Source organism: Suricata suricatta, chromosome 7, assembly GCF_006229205.1.
Source record: "Suricata suricatta isolate VVHF042 chromosome 7, meerkat_22Aug2017_6uvM2_HiC, whole genome shotgun sequence".
In the NCBI taxonomy this organism is placed as follows: Eukaryota; Metazoa; Chordata; class Mammalia; order Carnivora; family Herpestidae; genus Suricata; species Suricata suricatta.
Genome location: NC_043706.1, coordinates 42991119 through 43016926, shown reverse-complemented (window position 1 = coordinate 43016926; position 25808 = coordinate 42991119). Strand labels below are relative to the sequence as shown.

At 40.0% G+C, this 25808-nt stretch overlaps 1 protein-coding gene across 1 annotated transcript in view; it reads left to right on the top strand.

Moving 5' to 3' along the window:
* Window positions 1-25808, top strand: part of LOC115296949 (24-hydroxycholesterol 7-alpha-hydroxylase) — a 96294-nt gene that overhangs the window by 60519 nt on the left and 9967 nt on the right. Inside the window, exons 8-10 of the mRNA XM_029945433.1 lie at window positions 3637-3770; window positions 12958-13053; window positions 13910-13998. Of these exons, the coding sequence (XP_029801293.1) occupies window positions 3637-3770; window positions 12958-13053; window positions 13910-13998 (319 nt within the window). The remainder of the gene's footprint in view (window positions 1-3636; window positions 3771-12957; window positions 13054-13909; window positions 13999-25808) is intronic.

The window sequence follows — 25808 nt, the reverse complement described above, 5'->3', positions numbered from 1 at the left end:
GCGGGAGCACTAGAGGCCGGCAGGCCGTACCTCGCCATGTGCTCGGGCAGGGTCTTGCATCCGCCTCCTACACCACTTGTCACTAGCTCTGGCGTCAACTGGTGTGGGCAGCCTGGGACTGCAGTGAGGACCCCTGGTCTTATCACTTCCTACACTGAACCCTATTCCAGCCAGCTGAATTCCTGTTATGTGAACATGCCCTTTACTTTGGTGTAACTAATCCTCTGTTTCGATTTTACCTCTTCTGAGAAGCCTCTCTGACATCTCCTTAACACCTGCCCCTTCCCACCCACCCCAATGTGGTCACTGTCACCACTGTGCCTCAAAGTACATTGCACACTTACCACATGTTAACTACCTTAGTTCTGTGCCTTCTCTCTCAGACTACGTACAAAATCCTTAAGAGCCAAGGCTCGGGTCGCCTGGGTGGCTCAGTCGGTTGAGCGTCCAACTTCAGCTCAGGTCATGGTCTCGAAGTTTGTGCGCTTGAGCTCTGCATCAGGCTCCGTGCTAACAAACAGCTCAGAACCTGCTTCAGATTCTGTATCTCCCTCTCTCTTCCCCCTTCGCTGTTAATGCTCTGCCTCTCTCTGTCTCTCAAAAATAAATAAATGTTAAAAAATTAAAAAAATAAAAAAAACCAGCCAAGGCTCTTCCATTCATCTCAGCATGTGGACACTGCTAAGGGGTTCTCAGTAAACATCTGTTGGGTGAATGATTGGAAGAATTCCCCAGACCTGGTATCCAATTAGTATTGGATATGCTCTCAAACTGTAGCCTTTCTCCCAACTAAGGTTTAAGAGGAAAGAATCACTATGCTAGCTATGGAGCAAAAGTCAATCAGGAAGGTGTGCTTTCTAGAGAGTTATTACTAAATTCTCACTAATAATAATAGTAACAGTAATAAATATCACCCCTTGTATTGAACTCTTACCTCACGTTAGGCACCACGCTAGGTTTGTGTGCCATTTAGAAGCTCATAAATTAGAACCTCAGAATTCCTCAGTGTAACCCTGTCTGGGCAAACCACTTCTCCTTCCTTCTTTTAGTTTTAGAATTTGTTGTCTTCTTAAGTGTAATTATATTTAAACCTTCAATTTCTTGTTTCTCCTGCAGTGGTTAGATAGCACTTTGCTCTCCACTAAATGCCAAATAAATATTTGCTCACTTGATTTAGTAGTGATAGCTCTCGCATATGCAATGATCTCAGCCAGTTTTTTTCAAATAAAGAATTTATGATTCTGACTGTGGATTCTCTAAGTTAATTTTTTTTTCTGAACTAGGCTGGAGTGTACAGCGATAGTTCAGGGAAAGTATTAAAGAAGTGAAATTTTGGTTCCATGACATATCAAGATAGTTTTCTGATGGTAATAATTCCTTGGGTTCACAGTAACTACTTGTAGAAGATTTGGCCACGTACATGTCAGGACATATGATATGTGCTGGTAATGCTCAGACAAAAGAAAATGAGGGTTTTCATTTTGTTTGTTTGTTTGTTTTGAAGGATTGTCTTAGAAAGTACCCATAGCCATTATATAGCTACTTGTCTTTTGTGTCCTGGTCAAATAACTATTGATGGTGCTGGCTTGTCTCTTTTTAAATATTAGGTTACTTAGGTCTGAGCAAATGAGCAGAAGGTCTTAATAAAGAACAGTGCTGTATATCAGTATTTCGTTGCTGGAAGTTTCATCCTCTCTTGACACAAGACAGGAAGTCCCCAAATTCTCGAGTCTCCAAATTTTCCAGAATGGCATCATGGATCATGTGTAATGGCCTCAGGAGATTCCTCACTGTTCATCACATTTATCCCACCTTCCAGGCTCTCTACACCCATTGCCATTTTCTGAACACACCCACACTTTGTACAGTCTTCCTTTTGCTCTTCCTCTTTCCTTTGCCTGGACTGTTCATTCATCCATCCCCCCATGTTGAAGTTGGGTCATTTGTTAATTCAATAGTTATTTACGAAGGTCTACTCTCTGCAAAGAACTAATTATAATTGTAGTTTTAGAGAAAGATACTCATAGGATATTTTGCTTTTCTTTTAATTAGGCATGAACCTCCCTGCTTTTATATTAGAATAAAATACTAGAATATTTTACACATTATGGAACAGCTTCCTTACTTGCATGGTGTACCAGTTAACTGGAGGCTTATCTTTTACCTCCTTGTAGACTAAATTCATTGCAACAATGCCTTAATTGTACCCTACTAGAGCCTAACTCAACTCCTGGCCCTTACTTGGTGTTCAAGAATTTGTCAAGTTGAATCGAATGTATAGATGTCCCTATGGGTATTATTAGCAGAACTAAGGCTCAGAAAGCCTGGTTTCAGATTGTACTAACCAAAGACATTTGCTTCTGATGACTCAGGAATTCCATATGTACTGACAGGTCAGATTTCCCAGGTAACACCCACCTAGCCCTATGCTGCAGAATGGGCTTACTTTAGAACTAGATTCATCCAGAATCTAAGAAAGACATGGCTGGAGACCTTACATTATAATCTTATCCATTCATTCCCAATACAGATGGGAAGCAAATGTGGAACATTGGCTTAATCAAACTGACAGTGTTTTTTGCCTTTATTACCCAAATACTGTCAAAACAAATTGAAAGCTGAGTAGTTTTAAGTAATTTTCAAAATGCAAGCATTTTATTTGAAATACTACTAACTGAAAAGTGTAATTGGACTGAAAGGGCCTGATCATATTTTGGGTCATAAAAAGATTGTCCTCATCCTTTTTCAGACACGTTCAATCTAAACATAAGCTAAGGTAGACACATTACGTTAGGAATGTTTGGTGCACCTATGTTTAGAGGGAGAGCTCATCATTCCAGATGTAATACATGTGCCCCATTGTCCTTTTCCTCATGTTCTTTTTAGGCCTTCTGAAATGTATGATTGAAAAATCAAAAGTAGGGGCTCCTGGGTGGCTCAGTCGGTTAAGCGTCCGGCTTTGGCTCAGGTCATGATCTCATGGTTCGTGGGTTCTAGCCCCATGTCGAACTCTGTGCTGACAGCTAGCTCAGAACCTGGAGCCTGCTTCAGATCCCATGTCTCTCTGTCTCTCTCTGACCCTCCCTTGCTCACACTGTCTCTCTCTGTCTCTCAAAAATAAATTAAAAAACGTTAAAAAAATTAAAAAAAGAAAAGAAAAATCAAAAGCAAAAACAACAATGAATCAGCAGGGAAGAGGTAGAAATAGTAAGCCAGGTGGTTTCTCAGATCTTTTACTTTATGCTTTTGAAGCCAGTCTTCTATTGCTGTTTCCTTAAGTGGAAGGAGAATTTAGACAAGCAAGGATTAAATGAGTGAAAATTGAACACCTTTCTGATGAGTACTATCTTAATCATTTGATAGCCATAGGAAGGTGAAGACCAAGAGTGGATCCCAGTCCATCACCTTGAAATAATCAACAATGGTTTAATTTTTTGAGCTACATTTGATCTTGGTAAAAGGAAAATGATTAAAAAGAGGCAATATGTTACTAAAGTTGGTATGCAAAAAGAAATAGCAATGCTAACACTTGCTGTCCAAGGCAGCATCTAATTTGTGTTGATAAGCTCTCATGAAATCACTTTCTGTCCTCTTTAGGTTGATCTTTTAAACATTTTTTTGAAATTCTCTTCACAGGTAAAGATAAGATGAAAGTATCTGAGGATGACTTGAAGAAACTCCCACTAATCAAATGGTGTATTTTGGAAACCCTTCGTTTAAGAGCCCCTGGTATTATTACTAGAAAAGTGATGAAGCCGATTAAAATTTTGGTGAGCTTTGCTTTGGTTTTAAAATAGTCAACCCTTGAAAAAAAAGGTATATATTTTGCCCATATATTATTAGATAATTCCTTAAGTTCCATTAAGCACCAATGACCCTAGAACAGGTTACTGATAAGAGTTGTGCAGTAACATTATTATTAATGTGAATATTTGTTGGCAACTATTTCAGCTAAAACAAAGCTCCTCAATAATCATTTTGGCTATGTGATTTCGTATCAGAGTTAATATAATCTTATTTGGATCAAGCAGGTGGATTAGAGAAATCTGCAGAACCAACGTGCAAGTAATCTTGAGCAATAGGTTCAGGAATCGAGGGTATGAGGAAAGTTCCTTTGGATAACTGGAAGATAGTTTCAGACTATAGAAAACAGCCCTGGAAACAGATAGCAGGAATGTTGTGGATGATAGCAACTGATATGCGCAGTCAGCAGCTGAATGAGGAAGAGAGGTCCTTCTTAGGAGCAAAGCGGGAGAAAATTTGCAAGTCCTCCATGACAGTTCATGTGGCTGACTTTCAACTCAATATTTGGCACATCAGTCAAGCAGAATAAAGTATTTTTTCAGAATGGCTTCACTTAGGGCCTGCATTATCCAGCTAGATCAGCTTTAGTTAGCCCTCAACTCTTAGCTTTTTAATACACAGTTTGAGAGTGCTTGTAAAACTGGGAAAGTCTACAATTTTTAGTAGACAAAAGAGACAAAACATCCAAATTTTATGAAAGTTGCAGCTTGCTACACCCAAAGGAGACATAGTTTATTTAACTGATCTTACATACATGACAGCATTTAGTTTTAGTGGGATTTTGGCAGTTTTTGCTTGTAAATAATCTATTAATTGCTTTAAAATATCAGTATAAAAAGATAGGATTTGGAGAGAGATAATCAAACAACTTAGTGCAATTGAGTAGAGGAATGTGTTTATTACTCTGAATATTACTATAGTTTATATTGAACTTTTATTAAGCCTTTTTTATATTCTGGTTAACAGATAATTAGCTGAAATACAGAAGTTATTTATCTGCTAGTAGGTATCTTGATTGTTTTTTTAAGTATACAGATGCTATACATGCTTTGTGAAATTTATACCTAAATATTTCAGTTATTTTGGAGCTCTTGTAAATGGTATTTAAAAAATTTAGGTTCTCAATTTTACATTACTTGCTTGTAGAAATGCAGTTGATTTTTGTGTGTTCACCTTATACCTACAACTTCACAAAAGTCAATGTGCTTATTGGTCCTACAAGTGTTTTTATGTAGATATTTTATTTCTTTTATTTCTTTTTCTTCCCTTATTACCCTGGCTCTTACATCCAGCACTGTGTTGAATAATAGTAGTGATAGCAGATAGTCTTGCCTTGTTCATGATCTTAAGAGGAAAGCATTAAGAGGAAAATCTTTCACCATTAAGCTAGATTTTAGATGTAGGTTTTTGGCAGATGCCTCTTTTCAAATTGAGGAAATTTCCTTCTGTTTCTGATTTGCTGAGAATTTTCATTACAAACAGGTGTTGAAGTTTGTCCAGTGCTTTTCCTGCATCAGTAGATACAATCATTTGCTTTTCCTTCTTTAACCTACTGTTGTGAAGGATTACATTTATTGATTTTTGAATGTTGAACCAGCTGTTCATAGACATGAAAGACATGTCATGATAGACATGCCATTCTGGAATAAATGTCATTTGATCATGATGTCTAATTCTTTTTTTTTTTTTTTTTTAAAGGCCTCTCTTGGGGTCTTTCTTTGGTGGGGGGTGGGGGCGCACGCAGCTGACTTGATATGTGTGTGGCCTCTGCCATGATGTCTAATTCTTTTTATACATTGTTAAATTTGTTTCACTAATATTTTGTTGAGGATTTTTTGTCTGAAAGTTCATAAAAGATAGTGGTCTGTAGTTTTGCTTGCTTGCTTGCTTGCTTCCTTCCTTCCTTCCCTCCTTCCTTCCTTCTTTTGTTCTTTCTTTAGTACTGTTTTGTCTGGTTTCTAGATCATGATGATCTCTTAAAAGATGTTTTATCCTGTCCTTCCCTCTTCTCATAAGCACTCAGATGCCTTTCTTTACTTCTTTCCTCTCTTCTCCACTCTCCCTCTGGATCTCTTTCTTCTTCCTTAATGATTTTCTTTTTTCTCTCATTTCCTCTTCCTAATCTTATTTTTCAGGCTTTTTACCCTGAAACCTCTCTCCTTTTAAGTTCCTATTTCATCTTTACTAATTATGCCCTAACCAAAAAGGGAGAAAAAAATTAAGGATCTTCATATCTAAATTCTTATAGATATTTTTTCCTATTAGTTTTGTACTTTTTTTTCCTGTAACTTTCAGTGTGGTTTATGTGACTTCAACACATTCTATCTCGGACTTCTTTGACCATTGTTCTGCCAGTCTCATATATGACAGCTCTGCATCTTCCTTCTCAAACATAACACCCAGCGTGTGCTATTTCATTAGCTAAATATGTGAGATCATCACATGATAATTTCATAATGAAAAGCTTAAATTTGTTACATCAATAAATTTTCTTACCAGACCCAAACCAAAGACCTTTAGATGCATTCCAGTTCCCAATCAACATGGTGCACTTTTCAAATTGTATTCTTTTTAGCTTCTGCTACCCTGACTTTCAATATTCATTTTTTTAAATATATATAATTTACTGCCAAGTTGGCTAACAAAAAAGATATACAGTGTGCTCTTGATTTTAGGGGTAGATTCTCATGATTCATCACTTACATACAACACCCAGGGCTCAGCCCACAGGTGCCCTCCTCAGTGCCCATCACCCATTTTCCCCTCCCACATCCCCATCATGCTGTTCATTTACTTTGTTTTTTTACTTGGTCATACTATACCTCAATGCTTCTTTCTTCAAATAGTTACTATTTGCCCTCACTATTCTCTTGCCACACTAATTATCCTCTTATTTTTCCCATATCTTTTACTGTACCACCACCTGAAATCTGTCTTCTGTGCGTATTTTTTCCCTTCTAGCAGAAATTTTCCACTGGACATATGTTGGTTTTTTTGTTTATTTCATTTTGCTTCTCATTTTAGGCCCTTTGAAGATGACTCAGTCTATTTCTTCCTTTCTTGTATTTTTATTTTACCATAAGATGTTGTTACAAATGTACTTGTTTTTGTCACAAAATTTCTGTGCAACTCACTTAATTGTTGGTCAAGCTGCAAAATTGGCCCTACTACAGTCACTATATTCTCCTGCTCCATACACCGACCTGAAAACCTCCTCTATCCTTAAGCAAGCAGCTCTTAGAAGAGCTTTTAACCATATGTTCTTATCAGGGTTGTGTCTTATTAAGGGAGATTATAAGTTTGTTGTGCCATGAACACCACGTGTTTTTTCAAAATCAATTGTACTCATTCAAGAACTTTACGTAAGAAAACACCCAAGTTCAAACACATGCAACATATACAGACTCATGTATGTACAACTCCCCGTGACCCTTTCACCATACAACTATCTAGCATGCTCCTTGTATGACATCAAAACAGAAGTCTATGTTTCACCATAGTGGAAATCTGCCACTTAAACACTTTTTAACATTATTATACTTTTCATGCATCCAGAGTTTTAATATTTTTTTTCGTAGCCTTATAATAGTCCACTGAATTGATAGCTTAAGTATTTCATTATTTCCTAACTCTTGGGAATTTAGATTGTTTTCCTTTGTGGTTACTTAAATGTGGTGATTATTTGCATCTTCGTGCACAGTACATTTTCTTTAATGATTACCTTGAATTATATTTTAGTAGTGGATTATTGGTCCAGCGGAATAAGCACATTTATGATTCACTGCATAGAATCCTCTTACAAAACGGAGCTGTTTAATAACTCCAACATTATAGAGTCCCAATAAAAAGTTTTTAACTAAAAGTAATAGGTGTCTGACACAACTTGAGAAGTTGTAAAAAAAAAAAAATCATAATGTCTTATCTCCACTTCCTCACATTCATACTTTCTTCCTAGAGGCTGTGGATCCAGGCTTACTCCAAGCCTGACTGGTGTCTCTTTTACTGACCAGGCAACCCAGAGACATATGCTCAGGCTGCTGTCTTCCAAGAATGTTCTAGAAATTCCTTTCCTTATTTTCCACAATATAGTTTTTGAATTAAAAAAATTTTTTTAATGTTATTAATTTTTGAGGGAGAGAGAGAGACTGTGCAAGCAGGGAAGAGGCTTTTGAAAAAAATATGAGGTATTAATGGCCACAACAAATTTATAATCTCCCTTAGGGAGACTATTTCTAAATCAGTTTCCTATGCCTGAATGCATATGGCTTCCAGATGTTTACTGTTACAAACAGTGTAAAGATGGGCACCCATATGGCCAAATCCTGGTATGCATTAGTCATTATTTCCTTGGTATGAATTCATACAATTTGGCCCTTTTAAGCTTCATATATTTTCTAAAACAGGTAGAATGTCTTTATTGAACATATTGAGGTGTTCCCAGAAATTTAGATTATGAAAAACATTTGAATGGGATCATCTGTGTCATTAGTGGCAGAGGCTCATGTTTTCTGCCCTGTTGGGCATCTGGTCCTGGTTCTCGCTGTGAGAGCTAGAAGTGCCCTCCTACTGCTCTTTCCTGATGCCGTCTGAACACGGTCTCCTTCATTTTGCCCCTGTACCTCTTCCTTTCTATACTTTTGGAACAAATTAACATGGGCAGATGCTATCTGCTTTCTTTGATTTGCTGCATTCCTTCCTTTTCTTTCTTACACCATCTTTCCAAAACTCTTAAACTTCTACCTGTACTCTGTTTTCAAGGTTTCATACTTTTGGTACACAGTTAATCTTCAAGAATACCCAGGAAAGAAATAAACAAGGAAGTGTTAGAAAATATGAACAGTTAAATAATATTAAGTATCTTCTCAAGGTATTAAAACATATTATAAAACTACAACCGTTAAAATGGCACGATACTGGTGTCAGACGAGGTGTTCGATATCAATATAACAGGCTGGATATATAATACAGAAACTCTTTGTACCCAAGAGTATAATATAGGACAAATGAATCATAAATCAATGAAAAGGGAAGAGGTTAAACTATGGTTTGAGATGACTAGCCAGAAAAATGGGTAGTTTTTAACTTTTAGAGTAGCAGTTCTCAAACTTTTTGTTCTCAGGATCCCTTTATATTCTTAGCATTATTATTTTTTAAATTTTCTTAATGTTTATTTACTTTTTAGAGATAGAGAGAGACGGAGCACAAGTGGGGGAGGGGCAGAGAGAGAGGGAGACAGAATCTGAAGCAGGCTCTAGGCTCTGAGCTGTCAGCACAGAGCCTGAAGCAAGGCAGACCCACAAACAATGAGATCATGACTTGAACTGAAGTTGCACACTCAACTGACTGAGCTACTCAACCCCTATGCTCTTATCATTTTTAAGGACCCCAAAGACTTTTATTTATGTGAGTTATACTCTATCAATATTTACCGTGTTAGAAACTAAAACTGAGAAAGTGGTATAATATTTATTCACTAATTAATTTAAAAATAACAAGAAACCTACTACATGTGAAAATAATAGCATGGTTTTATGAAACATAACTATATTTTCCAAAACATTAAAAAATGTGGAAGAATAGCATTATTTTAAGTTTTTGCCAATATGTCTAATGCCTTGCTAATAGAGGACATCTGTGTTCCCATTAATGTGTCTGGAATCAATCTGTTGTGATATATTGTTTCCATTGTTGGAAATGAAGAAACTGCAGCTTCACAGACACGTCCCTGGAAAAGGAATCAATATTTCAATAACTTTTTCAGATATGTCTGCTCTCTTATACCTCATTGAAATTCAACAGTGAGAGTTTCCTAAAAGTTTGTTACAATCTGAAACACCAATGAATTTATTGTATTCAGTTACATGAAAATCCATTGGTTTGTCCTATACTTTGAATCTTTTACCCAGGAATGATTTTTGACCAGGCAGAGCCTTTGAAATGGTCTTAAGAACTCTTAGAAGTTATTAGACCACCTTTGAGAACCTTATTTTAGAGAGAAAAGAGCTGCCAAAGCTTGGTATACATCAATGAAACCACAAGATGAACAGATTTGATGTATCACATCAAAATTTAATACGTGTTTTCTTTAAGTACAATCCAAATTAAAAATAAACCAAAAATTAAGAACAAATGTTAATGTACATATAACACAGGGATAAATAATGTTAATATTTAAAGAACTCACAGATCAATAAATAAAGCAGTAATATTACATAAATTAATGAGGACAGAACATAAACACAAAAGTTCCTAGGAGAAAATAACATGGAAAAATCCTCAACAGAGACATAAAGTTTTATATAGCAACCAAAAATAACCTATTAAATGTCAGATTAGCAGAGAAGAGGGCAGTGAAATTGACACTAAAATATTATAGGTAGAAACCTATTTAGCTACAAGATTTGAGGGAACAGTTGAGCAAAATGTATTAACAGCCTTTAAAAATGTCCAAGCCCTATATTTTTGGAACATCTATGTCAAAAGATTTCATATGAAAAAATGCTTTATGGAAGCAGATGCTTTTGATAGCATTATTTATTATAGAAAAAACCCCCAGGGAATGATTAAATTATTTATGATTAATCTACCCAATGAAAGATTAAAGAGACAGTGGAGATAAAACTGTTTACAATGAGTCCACAATATAAAGAAAAAAAATACTTGTGCTATAATATTAGGTGAACAAAGTAAGATTCAAAATTTAACTCTTCAGCAGGATAAAGACTATGTTTAACAACAACAACAAAACACTAAAATGTTAGGTAAATGTGCTGGAGGGAAGTCCAGACAGTTGATGACTATTTTTTGAAAACACTCTGGTTGTTTTCTGGCTTTTTCTATTTTTCTGAATTCTCTAAAATCTTGATAGAGAACATTTTTCATGCAAAAAGAGTGTCCTTTTTAATTTTTAGTCTCTCTTTGCAACGTAATCACACTCCTGGCCAAGAGCTAGGAGAGAAAGTATGTGTCTCCTATAGATGGTTTGCATTTCTATAGGACTTCGCTTTCTCTTCAAGATTCTACATTTCTTGCACACACTTTGCTCTCAGCATCCTTCTTGAGGTATAACCAAGTGTCCTTCCTTCTCTTCCCTCTTCCAGAAAACCTCCTCTTCAGACTAGCAAATGAAGCTCACTGGGCCTCACAGGATCCCCGTGAGGCAGGCTGGCCAGGCTCAGTGAATTCTGGCTACCTGAGAGACAGCTGTGACAACACGGAGACACGACCCGTGTTCTGGTCCTAGGACCGTTCTGTCTCCCTTTGGGTCTTTCCCTGCATGGGCCGTGTAGATGATCACAGCACTGTTAGACGGGATAATGATGTCCCTTTGCTCTGAGGTTCCTTTGACCTAACCGGGTCTCACATTTCTTTATGCCATTCAGCAGCCTGGCACTTGCTGCTGTGGCAGGAACTTCTTTCTGTTCTGCTCCCTGTTGCTAATGTTAATTCTGTCCCTGAAATTCCGCTTGAAGTCTTCTACCCGCCTGTATTGTAGGCTGCGACCATGAGCCTCCAAGTCCTGGGTCAATAACCAGCCACTAAAGGGGTCTATGCGGTAGGGAGGGGAAGGGCAGCAGCTGACCTGCCTGGGGCCCTGTCCCAGGGCTGTCCCCAGCCCTGCCCACAAACACACATTAAGGCCCCTCCTCAGCTGATCTCAAAGTCAGGCACGACCTTTCTACCCTCAGTTCTGGCCAGGATAGAAGGAACAGATAGGCTTGGACCTTATAAGTCTTTTTCTACCTTAAAAATGGTAAGAAGAGGGGCGCCTGGGTGGCTCAGTTGGTTAAGTATTTGGCTTCAGCTCAGGTCATGATCTCATGGTTCGTGGGTTCAAGACCCACTTTGGGCTCTGTGCTGACAGCTAGCTTAGAGCCTGGAGCCTGCTTCAGATTCTGTGTCTCCCTCTCTCTCTCACCCTCCCCTGCTTGCACTGTTTCTCTGTTTCTCAAAAATAAATAAAAAACATAAAAAAAAGGTTTTTAAATGGTAAGAGGACACCAGCAAAATCCCAGCTCTGTCCCTTGCTTGGGAGCTGTCTCCAGCACTTCTGGTACTGCAGTTGCCAAACTTTAAGCAATATTCAGTCCCCATTGGAGCTAACAGGGTTTCTCTCTGGTTGAAAAATGATGACCCGTTCCCATATACCACTCCCTGCTACTATAAAAAGACATATTTTTCATTGTAAGGTGCTCACATTCTAGATACCTAAGGTAAGTGTTTTTGTGAATATCTTGAGGACATTTCAAACTCGCATAGGGTTAAATAGATATGACTTCCAATGATTGGTGATGGGAGTTACGAACAAAATGTCTGTGCCTTAGGAAAGTTGATAGCAATGTAGTGGCTACACAACATGGCAGGGCCCTTTGTCCTGTGGTTCCTAAACATGGTGAAGTCAGGGTGATTCTAGGACAAGGTTTTTAGTTCTAAGTATTGTTTATCGATTAGAAAATCTATGATAACATAAACAGGGAAGGATAATTCAGAAACACACTGCTTAACTTTCATCCCACAGCCACAGCAGCGTTCCTAAACCCATACCAACCAAGAAACACCCAGCACTCGGTTTGTCCTGTGTTTTCCTAAACAGTTGTCTTTATATTTTTTCTGCCCTAATAGCTGCTTCTGGAGTGGAAAAAGAGAGAAAAAGAGGGAGAGAGAGAGAGACTCCACTGCCTCTGCCTGACACTGTCATGAGTGTCCCCGGGCATAGGAGACACCCTCTGTTCCCACCCTCAGTGGTACTATGGCCAGTGTCCTGCCTCAGAGTTAGGTTTTTCTCTCCACACCTGGGGATCCACTGTGGTTCCCATCAAAAGCACTTGCCACCAACCCCAGTATCAAACATCAAAAGCTGCATTACAGCAGACATATCTATTAGTTTCGAAAATTTTCACCCTTAACTAATATATTTGCCCCGTGTAACCAAATGTGTATGCACATGTAACTAATCATCAGAATCAGGATGTAGACATTGCTTAAGCTGGGAAATAGAAACGATTCTTCCAGGAAAGAATTAGATTTTCTCATCATTGATTATAAAATGTATATGTCTTCTCTCCAATATAGTTGGAGCATTATTTATAATGACCCAAACTCTCTTTAAAGCATATTTCCAAGAATGACTTGAAACTGATTTTTCTATCACAGAATTACACTGTTCCTTCTGGTGACTTGTTGATGTTGTCTCCATTTTGGCTGCATAGAAATCCAAAGCTCTTTCCTGAACCGGAAGTGTTCAAACCTGTAAGTCATCTCTTTCAAAATGCATCATTACCCTTTGGCTTTAATTTATTTCATGGCAGGAGTATAAATTCATGGATCAACTACAGCTGTATCATTCAGCAGACCTATTTCTCTGGTAACCCCGTTGATTACAAAGTAAAAATTAGACTTGTAATATGGATGGTATAACACAAGTAAGATAGAAAGGTTTTTGGAATAAGGTTCATTAACTTAAAAATAAATCACATGAAACCAGCAAAGTGTATTAAAGTAAATATGTCTGGTTCTGATAGAAGACTTGTTTTAAATTCATCAGGCAATTGCTCCTGTTATTGGTTTTCAAGAAGTAATAAAATCAAACAAAGTCAAATTAAAGCTGTGCTCTGCTGTTTCTTAAAATTGGGGAGTTGCAGGGACGAGGAAAATCTTAAGAGGTCATTTAGTCCACCCTCTGCCTTTAGGTACAACTTTTTAAAAAAATGGCAGCCAGATGTATTCATTCTGCATCTCAAGCTCCTTCCAATAGGCCAGGCTGCCAGTAACTTACTAAATTTATTACTAAGAACAATTTTGTGATGGCGCCTGAGATCTTATTATAAATAGTCTTCCTTTTCTGAGGTCAGTTCTGTGGTTGATTTACATTATCATTTACATTTACCACTTAAAATTCTTTTTAAACCTTTTTATTTATTAGTTCCCATTCCCAAAACACAATTGTGTCTGATATGAATAACAGGTCGGAAAAAAAATTACCAACAGCCCTGCAACTTTATATGCAAGGATTAGCTGTACAAAGTCATTTTTAGCCTAGAGAAATAAAGTTAAGCTTATTTATATAAGGCTGATTTGGAAAAAAAAAAATGCTTTCTTCCCACAGGAACGTTGGGAAAAGGCAAATTTAGAGAAGCATGCTTTCTTGGACGGGTTCATGGCATTTGGAAGTGGGAAGTTCCAGTGCCCTGGAAGGTCAGTGAGACAGCTGGGCCACGTTTGTCCCGAAAGTCTGCAGAGTGATGACGGCTCAGAGCGGGGAAAACTTTGGCTGAATCCCCCTTCTCTTTATTATCAAAATACAGGGAGATCCAGGAGATCGCGTCTTGTTTGGTTGGCCAGTCATAGCGTGTGACGGCTTTGCGGGAATGTCTCTGGTGGCTTCTGGTGGGAGACTTCATCAGAACCCAGTAGAACAGTTGCAACTTCCTGGTGAGAGCAGGGTTTAGTTTCAAATGTTCAGCTTTCATTTAAGGATAGATTTGACGTTGCTCGAGTTCTACTTTTAAAAAATTAAGTTAGAAGTGTAATATTTCTTTACAACGCTCTGGTGGGTAGACCTTTGCTGGGCTTACAGAACATCTGCAGCTTGGAGCGAGCGGCAAGCTTACTAAATGGTGTCTGTATGGTGGGGTAGCTTGGTTCTGGAAAATCCTTCTTTTGGATCCTTTTAGAGTTAAGTTTATCTGGTGCCCAGGACTCCTTTTCACTGCAATATTCTGTCCTAGTGCAAGTGCCCATCATTTATTGGAAGTTATTTTGTGTTTATTAATGTGATCAGAAGCTGTTTTGAACACCTGGTCTGTGCCAGGCCTTCTGTAAGCGTCAGGAGAGAGCACGGAAGAAGACAGCCTTGGCCCCGGACTCCCTACAACGTTCGCCCTACCTTAAATAGGTCCCGTTTCTTCACCAAGGATGATGCTGTTGGAGAAATGTTAGCATCTGTTTGTAACTAAGTCTCACTCCGTGAATGTACAAGTCCTTTAAAGATCTTCTATCACAAAAGTTGCAGTTTTTAAATTTAAGAAGTCAGTTTTCATTGTTTGAGCAGGAATGCTAATCCATATCTACAATTATGACTTACTCCACAGTATTACCCCTCTTTTGTTTTATGTTTGACAGCATCAGTAAGCTTTAAGTAATTCTTACCTCCCCCAAAATGGTTTTTAAAAAAATTTTTTTAACATTTATTGATTTTTGTGAGAGAGATAGATGTCGGGCTCAGCACTGAGCATGGAGCCTGCTTAAGAGTCTCTACTAGGCCTGCATGCACCCCCCACCCTCCAAGAGAAAAATGCTTCTCTAAAGAAAAAGTAATATCAGAGTCAGGATGAACATATATGTTGTCCTTGATGTTCGTTTGTTACTGTGCTCCTAAACTACCTGCACTCAGTTACAGTTCAACTGTGGAGTTTTTTGGTGTGTAAAATCAGCAGGCTCTCAGCCCTCAACAATGAAACCTTCAACTCAAACTGCTTTTAAAAATCATGTTTATATCTATATCTATATATCCATATCCATATTAAATGGGAAAGGGCAAAGGGGGGCCTCTATCCCAACTATGGAAAAAAAGTCTCTCCTTCAGGTCCGACTAACCAGTTTAGGTCAACTACCTACCCAGGACACATCCCTGCTCCAGAGACACTCTAGGCACCAATTTGCTTACTGACTCCTAGAATGACTTCTAAAAATAAAGATACTGGGGCGCCTGGGGGGCTCAGCCGGTTAAGTGTCCGACTTCAGCTTAGGTCGTGATCTCAGGGTTCCTCAGTTCAAGCCCCGCATTGGGCTCTGTGTCGACAGCTCAGATTCTGTGTCTCCCTCTCTCTCTGTTCCTCCCCCTACTTGCACTATTTCTCTCTCTCAAAAACAAAGATCACACACTCTCTCAAAAATAAGTCAAGATTAAAACTAAATAAATTCAAAGGAAGATAGAATATCCATGGTTGGCTAAGACTATTTAAAACCATTTTGGGGGCACCTGGGTGGCTCAGTCAGTTAAGTGTCTGACTTCGACTCATGTCATGATCCCACTGCTTATGTGTTTGAGCCCCACATCGAGCTCTGTGCAGTCGGCCTGGAGCCTGCTTTGGATTCTGTGTCTCCCTCTCTCTCTGCCCCTCTACCATTCACACTCTATCAGTGCTGAGCCCGACATGAGGGCTCAGTCCCACGACCCTAAGATCATGACCTGAGCCAAAATCAAGAGTCGAATGCTCAACTGATTGAGCCATCCAGGTGCCCCTAGAGAGAAGCAGTTCCTAAACCCATAACTATAGCTATTGTTTTGTCACCTAGTAACCTGATCAGTGCCCCAAGAGTAGGTCCCCTAAAAACAATAGATGTTACTTTTCTCAGGTCCCTCTACATATATTCCCAATGACAACGTAAGAGATTCTTGTAACGATCTTTCATTAGGAAAATTTATTTTGAACTATTTGTGGATCTTGGGGGCTTTTTTGTTTGCCATTGTTTTGTTTCCTTTTCGGTTTTGTTTACATTTTTTTAGTATAGTCGACGCATAACATTACATTTGTTTCACGTGTACAACACGGTGATTCTTCTCTCTACCTTACGCCTACTACCGCCAGTGTAGCTGCCGTCTGCTACCATATAACCATCTTTTAAATTGAGCTGCGAATATTTTAAGCCAAGGATGACAATGCCCTTCAGCGAAGCATGCGATTAGTGTTAGCCAGTGGCCAAGGATTAACAGATGATTATTGTTTTCTAAAAGGCTGTTAGGAAATTACTGTGATATCTTTTGGAGCTGACAGACATTTGCTGGAGGTTGACAGTAATAGGTTCAATAGAGGAGACCATGCCACTTCAGCTCAATTGGTAGTATCTATTTATCTTATTTACTTAGAAACTATACATTTTTAATGTACTGAGCTCTCACTATATGCAAGGCAGTGTCCCGGATATTGCAGAAGCTTCCATTAAGAGTAAGACATATTCTCAGCCCTCAGAAGATGATATCTAGGAGAAGGCAAGGAGGACATTGAGCTCCTAAATAATGACAAGGAATGTAGGCTAAGAAATGCCCCAACACCACACTGTGGAGATTTGAGAGAAAGGATGTATCTGGTGAGAACGATCTTTGTTTCTGGGGAAAGTTGCCTTCGAAGGGTTAGGTGAACTTCTAGACTGAGAAAACAGAGTGACCAAAGACTCATTAAGTACAAGGGTATGTAGCTGAAGGTTTATGGTTTCACTGTTATTAAGACCAGACTACAGGTAGTGGTGGGAAGAAAGACTGAATACACACATTGGCCCAATTGGGAAGGCCCCTTAATACCTGGTTCAGAGGTCGGTACACAGCTCACAAGGCCCTAATGAAGTATTAAAAGGTTTTGTATAGAATGGATTAGAGTAAGGCATGACTTAGGTTATATAATTATGCTATATTCCACATAAGAGACATAGAGTGGTAGAATCCACTAGATTTGGAAAATAATTAGAAATGGGATCAGTCAAGGGGAAGGATTTGAGGAGGTATATGGCTTGAATCTGGGTGGCTGAAAGAGATGGTGGAAATAGAGAAATCAGGAGCAGGAACAAGTTTGCGGACAAGATGTTAAGTTTTCCTTTGAAAACTTTTTAGTCTGAGGTGTGGCAAAATATGTATCATGTAACCCAAATCTATAGGATAAATATGAATATTGAATAAATATAACAAGAAATAGAATGCCATAGTCTCATTTTTCTATTGTTTCTTTTAAAAGTCCTTAACTTTTCCATTACGTATTTTAAATAGCCAACCCAAGAAACATGAGGTCTTTAAAGACAAACAAAACAGAAGATTTTTCAGGAAAGTGAATGACTTCATTTGGACAATTTTATACCAAGATGGGTCTTTGTACTAGAAATGTAATCCCACAGATCCTTAGTATAATCCTCAGAAAATTGCACCCATTCTAAATTTGTGTACCAAGAGCCAATTTATCTTCTCGTGTACCACATACTTTGTGAGTCAGAGAAAATTGCCTTGAAAGTAGCTGATGACCAAAGTTGATCATGAACACATAGCCTTGTGGCCTTGCAGCTGTCATCCCTTAGAGTTCAGACCACTGAGGCAGTTTGGGAGCCCCTCTCATGAGTGAATACAGAAGGTTTTGCTGAATTTGCTAAATAAGTGCTCCATGCTGCTATCAGCTGCCAACCCAAAATCAGGAAGGAAGAATCTTGTTCCTGCTCTGAATAGTGGGAATTCTGAAAATACATTTGGAAAAAGAACCCCTTGCTAGGCACTTCCTCATAGCTGGGAAGCTCCTGGGTACAGGCAGGAAGGGAACTCTTCCCAATAATTCTATTGCTGGAGAAGTCTGGTGGTTTTACAGGAAAAGAAACAGGAGAAGGCAGCATGAACTATCAGACATCTTCAGCAATGGCAGCAAACAGAGTTGCCTTACTGTGGACATTTGCCTCTTAAACTATGCATTTTAATGAAGGAATACAACAGGGGATTTCCAGTGTTGAGTGGGCCTCTCTGAGAGTTAATGATCTCAGCACAAAGGGATGTGCTTGCTATACTGCACCCCTCCCCCACCCCCCTGCAAGCCAACAGCCTTAATTTCCCTTGCTTCCCATCCCTGCAAGAGGATGCCTGGTTGGCTGTATCACTGTGGCCATTGATCTGGGTTACATTCCAGTGTAAAACAATAGCCCTGATCTTGGCAAGATACCTCATTTACAAAAACTTGCTTGGAGAAGAGGGGTAGTAAGAGTAAATCTACAATACTTGAGCAGTAAAAAGAAGCGTGGATTCCTCAGGAATAGCAACTATGATCTCTATTTGTGTGTGTGTGTGTGTGTGTGTGTGTGTGTGTGTGTGTGTGTGTGTTTGGGTCCCTCATATATCCTGGGGCAGTATTGGGCCACAAAGCCATGCACTTGTCTTGAATTACTAAAGGAAGTCACCCAGTGATGGGAAAATTCACTCAAACATAGATCCAGCTGGTAGTAGATTAGTAGTAGCCATATTCAACCTAACAGGTATCTAGGGAGCACCTAATATGAGTATGTTTATTCTTTAATTCAAGAAATATTTATTGAGTCTATGTCATATGCCAGGATAGCGTTTTAGGAGCTACCTTGGAAAACAAAATAAGGGATGAAGTCCCTTCCCTCAAGGAACTTGTAGTCTAACTCAAGTCACTTAACGAACCACTGGGGAAATTCAAAGGCACATAACTTTCCTGAGTTGCCTATAATACAGCCGGGGAGATGAGACCCTAGCAACATGAAAAACAAGCCCTACTTAATAGTGTCAGATGACCCATGAGAAATGCCAAATGACATGTATACAGAACTGCCGTAGCAGTTTCGAAGAGGGAGATTGAGAAAGGCTGTATGGACTAGATGGCAATAAGCAATAAACAGCATAGAGGAAAGCTCACAGGAATGTAATGTCATGTAATGTACCTGTATGTTGGGATTTTAAGTTCCGTGTACAGTTGCTTCCCTGTTTATTTTAAAGATAATGCAGTTTTAATAATTGTGCTTATTCAGTAAAATATCTTTGCAGTATGTTGGAAAGTGCTATAAGTAGCTTTTCTCCCTTTTATACTTAGAAATAGCTGATTGCTTTTGAAGAGTGAGCGAACTCCAATCCCTATGAATTTCATGAGACCTTGCAAATTCAATTTATTCTGAGGAATTTGTTACATAAACAAACGCATCCCCTCAACTCTGGTTGTTAAGCAGAATTGAACAACTCTATTTGCTTATATAATTGTTTCCTAACATTTTCAGTATTGTGGGCACATGTCCTGGAGGGCATATAAAAAGGGTTGGGAGTGAGAGTGGGCAGGGTGGATGTAGTTAATTCCAAGACTGAGGCAGGCTGCCAGACTCCTTTATTAATTTTTAGCCATGTATCTCTGTTCTTACTGCTTTACTGAGGAGCAGTGACTCACCGAAAGGAGCCCAGAAACCATTGGCAAAATTGTAGTCATTGCTTCCCCAGCCATTTCATTCTGACACTTCATTATGAGGCTAAGATTTAAGTCTGTCAAGAACAGAAGAAGCAATTCAGGACTGACTTTTGATCCTCAAGGCAAAGTGCTTCTAAAATAAAGCATGTTCGTTTCTGGGCAAAAATTATAGAGAAGACCCTCTATTCCTTTTATTTACAAAGTAGATCTCCAACCCCTCTGTGGCACACAGAAAACCTGGGCAGGATCTGTATCTGCAGAGAGAAACAAAGGGCTCTCTGGGCTGGGGATCTTCCACTACTCTCCCCTTTTTTTTGATGTGCTTTCTCCCTTCATCAAACTCAGTGACTACTCTTGAACAGGATAGATGTCTCCTATTCAGAAAGAGTATTTAATTCCTAGGAAATGAGCACTGAGTTAAAACTGCGCTGCGTCACCATACTGCTTGTGGATTACTTTCTCCCTATCATCCAACGCCTTTTCCTTTCTTCCCTTCTGTCATTTTCTCTCAGGGATCCATGGGATTCTGGGGTGCAGGTTCCACCCCCCAGCTCCATAAGAGTAGAACACGGTTCCCTAAGCCCATCTGCAGATACCATCCCTGCTCCCCGCCTCCCTCCCCATGGTGATTGGTTTCGGCGTCGGCGTATGTTTTAAGCTGTGCAATGAACCACCAGGGTTTCTGTTGAGACTTCTAAGTGAAAAATAATCATTCCCTGTAGGATGTGAATAAAGAAGCACTTGGCCCCCAAAACTGTTGGCAGCTATTCAGAAACAATAAAAGCAGACAGTGTTAGGATGAAGTTCGTACCACAGGGCAGAGCAGCAGAGGCCAACTAGCTTCCTGGGCTGCTGGAGTGATCTCTGCCCGAGAGCAGCCAGCTCTAGTTTTTCAGACACGCAAAGCAACGCATTCCCTTCAATATGGAAACCAGTCTGATGTGGGCTTTCTGTCCATGCAACCAAAGCATTCGAAGTAATGTAATTTCCTTACAAAAGAGGCCTATCAAGGTTTGTTGAACTTCGTGAAATACTGCATTAACATGCTCTAACCATACCCATGATTTGCTTTCTAAATGGTTTGGGCTTTTGCCGAGGGATGATATTCCCATTTACCCTAGGTGTATCACAAAACAAAAGCAAATGTCACTTTTTAATTTTTTTCTGGAAGGTCTGGAATTTAAAATATACCATGAGGATGGCTCAGTCAGTTGAATGTCCGATTTGGCTCAGGTCATGATCTCGCTGTTCATGGGTTTGAGCCCCGCATCCAGCTTTCTGCTGTCAGCACGGAGCCTGCTTTGGATCTCCTGTCCCCCTCTTTCTGCACCTTCCTCACTCATTCTCTCCCTCTCTCAATCTCTCTCTCTCTCTCTCTCAAAAATAAATAAACGTTCTAAAAAACAATAAAATAAAATATACCATGAGATCATTTCTATTTGGTGAGTACTTAATCTTACTGAAGTCAGTACTCTTCCTTCCAGTAGGAAGGTTCAAAGTTGTGTCCAAACTTCTCGCTCATATTTCATTCATAGGAGAGTTCCGCCACTAGGAGAGGTAGCAGTAAAATCACAGGTGGCAACTCTGAAAACGTGAAGTCTGGAGACTGCCCTCCCGCTTTTGTGAATCAGAAAACAATCTCTCAAGTTAGAGGAAGGGCAGAGGTTTTGCCTGCCTTTCCTCTTTGTTTTCTTATCTGCTTTCTCACCTTCTCTTCCCCTATTAAATAGCTCCCATTCTCTTCCCTTTTCCGTAGGCTTTTTTCCTTGTCCTTCTCTCCCACCTACCCTTCTCCCACTCTTCCCTTCCCACCTTATTCTTATTTAATGTAAGCATCTTCCTGATCACTCCACACATCCTGCCCTCACCATCACCCCCCCCCCCTCACCCCGTCGTGAGTCCGGTGCTTTAACCGTAGGGTTTCATGTATAGCTAAGATAGTCTTTATCATTGTGACTGTTGTACTGAAACTAAAACAGGTTGATAAACTACATCGTGTAACATATATTTTTTTCCCTTTCTCATCAAATTCTTCTAGATCAGTGATTCTTAAAGTGTGATTCCAAGACCACCAGTAGTAATATGACCTGAGAACTTACAAAACATGCAAATTCTTGGGCCCTTCCCCAGACCTCCCCAAATTGGAAACTTCCAGAGCGAGGCCCGGCGCTCTGAGTTTTAACAAGCTTTCCAGGGGATTCTGGTGCAGGCTAACGTTTGACAACTACCTGCCCAGATTACTTTGCCTCCTGCCACCGAATTGATTTCACTTTCCTGAAAGGTCTCTTAAGGCACCGGAGACTGTGGGGAAAGTACTGCCCCTTTAACTTGAATGGCCATGCTTCCGTGAAGGATGCCTGTGAAAGTATGTCTGTCTGCTGCCTTCTCTGAATTCCAGGGCGAGATCATTCTATTTTCATAAGCCGCAGCTGGTAGCAACTAGGAATATACTTCAGAGCCCCTGCCCCTGGCAACCGTGGCAGGTTTCCAGCCCATGCTGGCATTGCCCGCAGTGACTTCTGGTAGGGAAAAAAGAAGCAAGAGATTTTCTTTTCCAAAGCAAGAGAGGGAGGCAATCTCAAAATCAAGACATGTAAGACCAAAATCATTCATTTCCTGTAATCTTATCATTCCCTGAGTACTACATTCTATTTCTTTTTGATGTAGGGCTGCTCTCGACACTTGGCCTTTTGGAGCGACCCTCTACTCTTCCCCCTTTTTGGCCTTGTACGACCACTGCCCCCTCCTAAACCAGGTCTTCATGCTCACCCGCAGGTGACATTACAGTGAACCCTTCTCCCAGGCTCTATCATCTCTTCCTTCCGTTCATCTTACTCACTACACACAGATTACTCTTCCTCAAATAATCATCTCAGAGGGTCTGTCTCATTAAAACTCCAGTGACACCACCTGCAAAGCAGTGTCAGATCAGCGTCAGTGTCAGGCAGAGCCGGGAGTTCTAGGCTGATGATACCTTTATGAACAGCTGGAGGTGCCCTCCCCGAAGGGTCTGCCAGCCACCCCCAACTACAATGCCCATTCGTTCGCTTGTTCTTGCTAACGGCTGGGTCTGGAATGCCCTCCCTCCAGGTGAGGGTCTATTAGTTAAAGCCCATTGCCTTCCACCATTGCTGTCTAGCTCAAGGTTGACCTCCACAGAGGTTATCGTTGATTGCTCCAGACCACAGTGCTCTCTCCAGACTCCAAATTTCCATAGCACTTTTGTCTCTACCTTTACCTCATGTTGTCACCCTACCCTTTGCGTCTCTCCACGTCCATTACTAGTGTGAGGTCCACCAGGTAGAGTCCGTTTCGTCGGACTCCATGCTCCGGATGCCTGTGCGGTGCTCCTTGAACGATTATCTACACAGGGTGGAAGCACACAAGCACTAGTATTTAAGGAATTTTCAACATGTTTATATTTTAATGGGCTTTATTTGTAGATGTGTGATGTTGTTCTTGTAAGTGTGAAAAATAAACCTGTTATAAATAATATGCCTCATTATCTTCATTGTTTTGACATAGGAACATTATGAAAACAATCCTAACGTGAACATACCTCAGCTTGCTTCTGTAATTTATGAAGCTCATTTTCTTTGACATAAAAAGGTTTTAATATCATAGGTACATATACATTGGTCTCTGAAATTTTAGACATCAAACACAATTCAATAACATGGTAAAGGCTAGAAAACACAATTTTTTTCATTTGCATAAAAAATGACTGTATTTAGCGAATAACAGGTAATTTTGCTGTAATATTCAAATATTTAGATTTGGAGAAAACTATTTTAGCACATATTATTTGTTATCCTTTATTAATTCACCTTTCCTTTAACTAGGATGTCAATCAAAATGGTTAGAACTAATATGAAATATGTGAAGCTCTTTTAATAACTAATACTAACTTAATAACTAACAACACTCAAAGATAAAAGAAAAAAATATTAAAGCCTCCCTAATGGACAGCATGAAGTGATCAGAAACCTCAACTGTCATTTTCCCTTGAGGGAAGTGTAGCTTTATGATTTTAAGGAACATTGCAGGGACTAAAGTTTTTTAAGGAAATGCCTTATAGACTATAGTGGGAAGCTCTTCTAATGAATTGATAAATATTCTTTCTAATTATTTCTAATCAAAGTGTGCATAGTATTTCTAACATGTTTACTCTTTTTAAAAAAATGTTTATTTACTTTTGACAGAGAGAGAGAATGAGTGGGAGAGGGGCAGAGAGATCAGGGGACAGAAGATCCAAAGTGGGCTCTGAGCTGTCAGCACAGAGCCCCGATGCAGGGCTTGAACCCACAAATTGTGAAATCATGACTTGAGCCAAAGTCAGACACTTAACCAACTGAGCCACCCAGGCACCTCTAACATGTTTGCTCCTAAATAGCTTGTGAACATTGTTTCTGTTTGCATTCTCATCTGCGTGATAGTGGAAGTATGTATTCAGGGTCTTCTGTGTGTAATAATGCTTAAGGAAATGTCCTTTTCACATATAGGTATAATTTTTCAAAAAGCACAACTAATTCACTAGGTCTGTAGCACTTTTCAGGATCAAAGACCCAACACTGTCATTCAAACCCTCCAGGAGCCGGGCCATCCCACTCTGCCAGCCTTGTCTCTCATCACCTCACCTTCTGCGGGGCAGGGTGTGAAGCAGTCACCGGGCCCTAGAAGTTCCAGGGCCCCTTGTGAGACGGTGCCTGGGAACAGGTTGTCCTTCTGGCTGGAGTGCCTTCCTCACTGGAGCAGCCGCCACCCTGCCTGCCCAAGTGGTTATTTTGTCCTCACGCTGCTACAGTGCCTCTGTTCCAAGGACTGGACGGAGTGCCAAGGCCCTTCATGCCAGGGAGCCGAGCTCGGAGAAGCACGCGGGTCTAGAGCAAAGTAATGTTAGAGGAGCGCCAAAGTCAGAGTTGTGAGAAAATAGGATTTGTTTGGATGAAGTGCAATCTACAAAACTGTGTTGTGATTCACAGATGCAAACTCAGCCAGTACTTTTCCAGTGCTGCCAGGTAAGCACACGGAGTATTGGGAAGTCACGGCTTATTCTACCCACACAAAGTGTCAGCTTGGTTCTCTGAAGAAGTGATCTCATCTAGTTTACTTCCAGGAATGGCGCTAAGTACTGAGAAGAGTTGGTCATTTCAGTAGCTGGGAACTTCAGTGACTGATTTCACGTGTTGGCGCTCGTTGCCACATTTTCTGTTAGATACGGGGCCCGTGCCCTCTGTGAAATACTTCATGGGGATTTAGACATACTGCTCTCTTTTTGTTATTCTACCCTTTTGGCTCTTCCTTCCCAGGGTCCTTTGCTCATCTCCCTCACCTTCATGACTTCCAAATTTTGGAATGTCCCCAGCACTCCCTCGTGGGATTGCTAGGTGTGTGTGTGTGTGTGTGTGTGTGTGTGTGTGTGTGTGTGTGTCTGGTCTTTTTTTATCCTATTTGACTTACTTCCTAAGTGATCACATCCTGTCCCGTGGCTTTAAATAGTCATCTGAATATGATGACTCTGTACTTATATCCCGTACGTCTCCAGTCCTGACTGGATCCCTCTTAAACGTCAGACCCATTTACCCAGCCTCCACTCAGCCTCTGCAGTGGATGTCTCCAGGGCACTGGTGTACAGCAAGCTATGCTTAACAGTTCCAGAACCGAGTTCCAGATGCTCTTCCTTCAGGCCTCCCCATTGCTGAGGGAACTAGCAACTGTATTCTTGCATTGCCTCAGGTCAGAAATTCACTTTCTCAAGTCAAAAGTCATTCTTGACTCTGAGACTTCCACATCCAGAAGGCAAATCATCATCCCATCGTCCAGAGGATATCCGGTCTCCAACTCCGGCTCATGACTATTTCTACCATCTTGGTCGCAGGCCCTCCTTTCTATTGTCTAGAAAATCATAATGGCTCCCTCATCCGTCTTCTGGCTTCCATCACCATATGGTCCGTTCTCCATGTAGCAGCCAGAATGATTCTTTCGAAACTCATGTCACATTTGCTATTCAATGGCTTCCCGTCTCACAGAATAAAATGTAGTCTTCAACATGCCTGCACAGGCTCT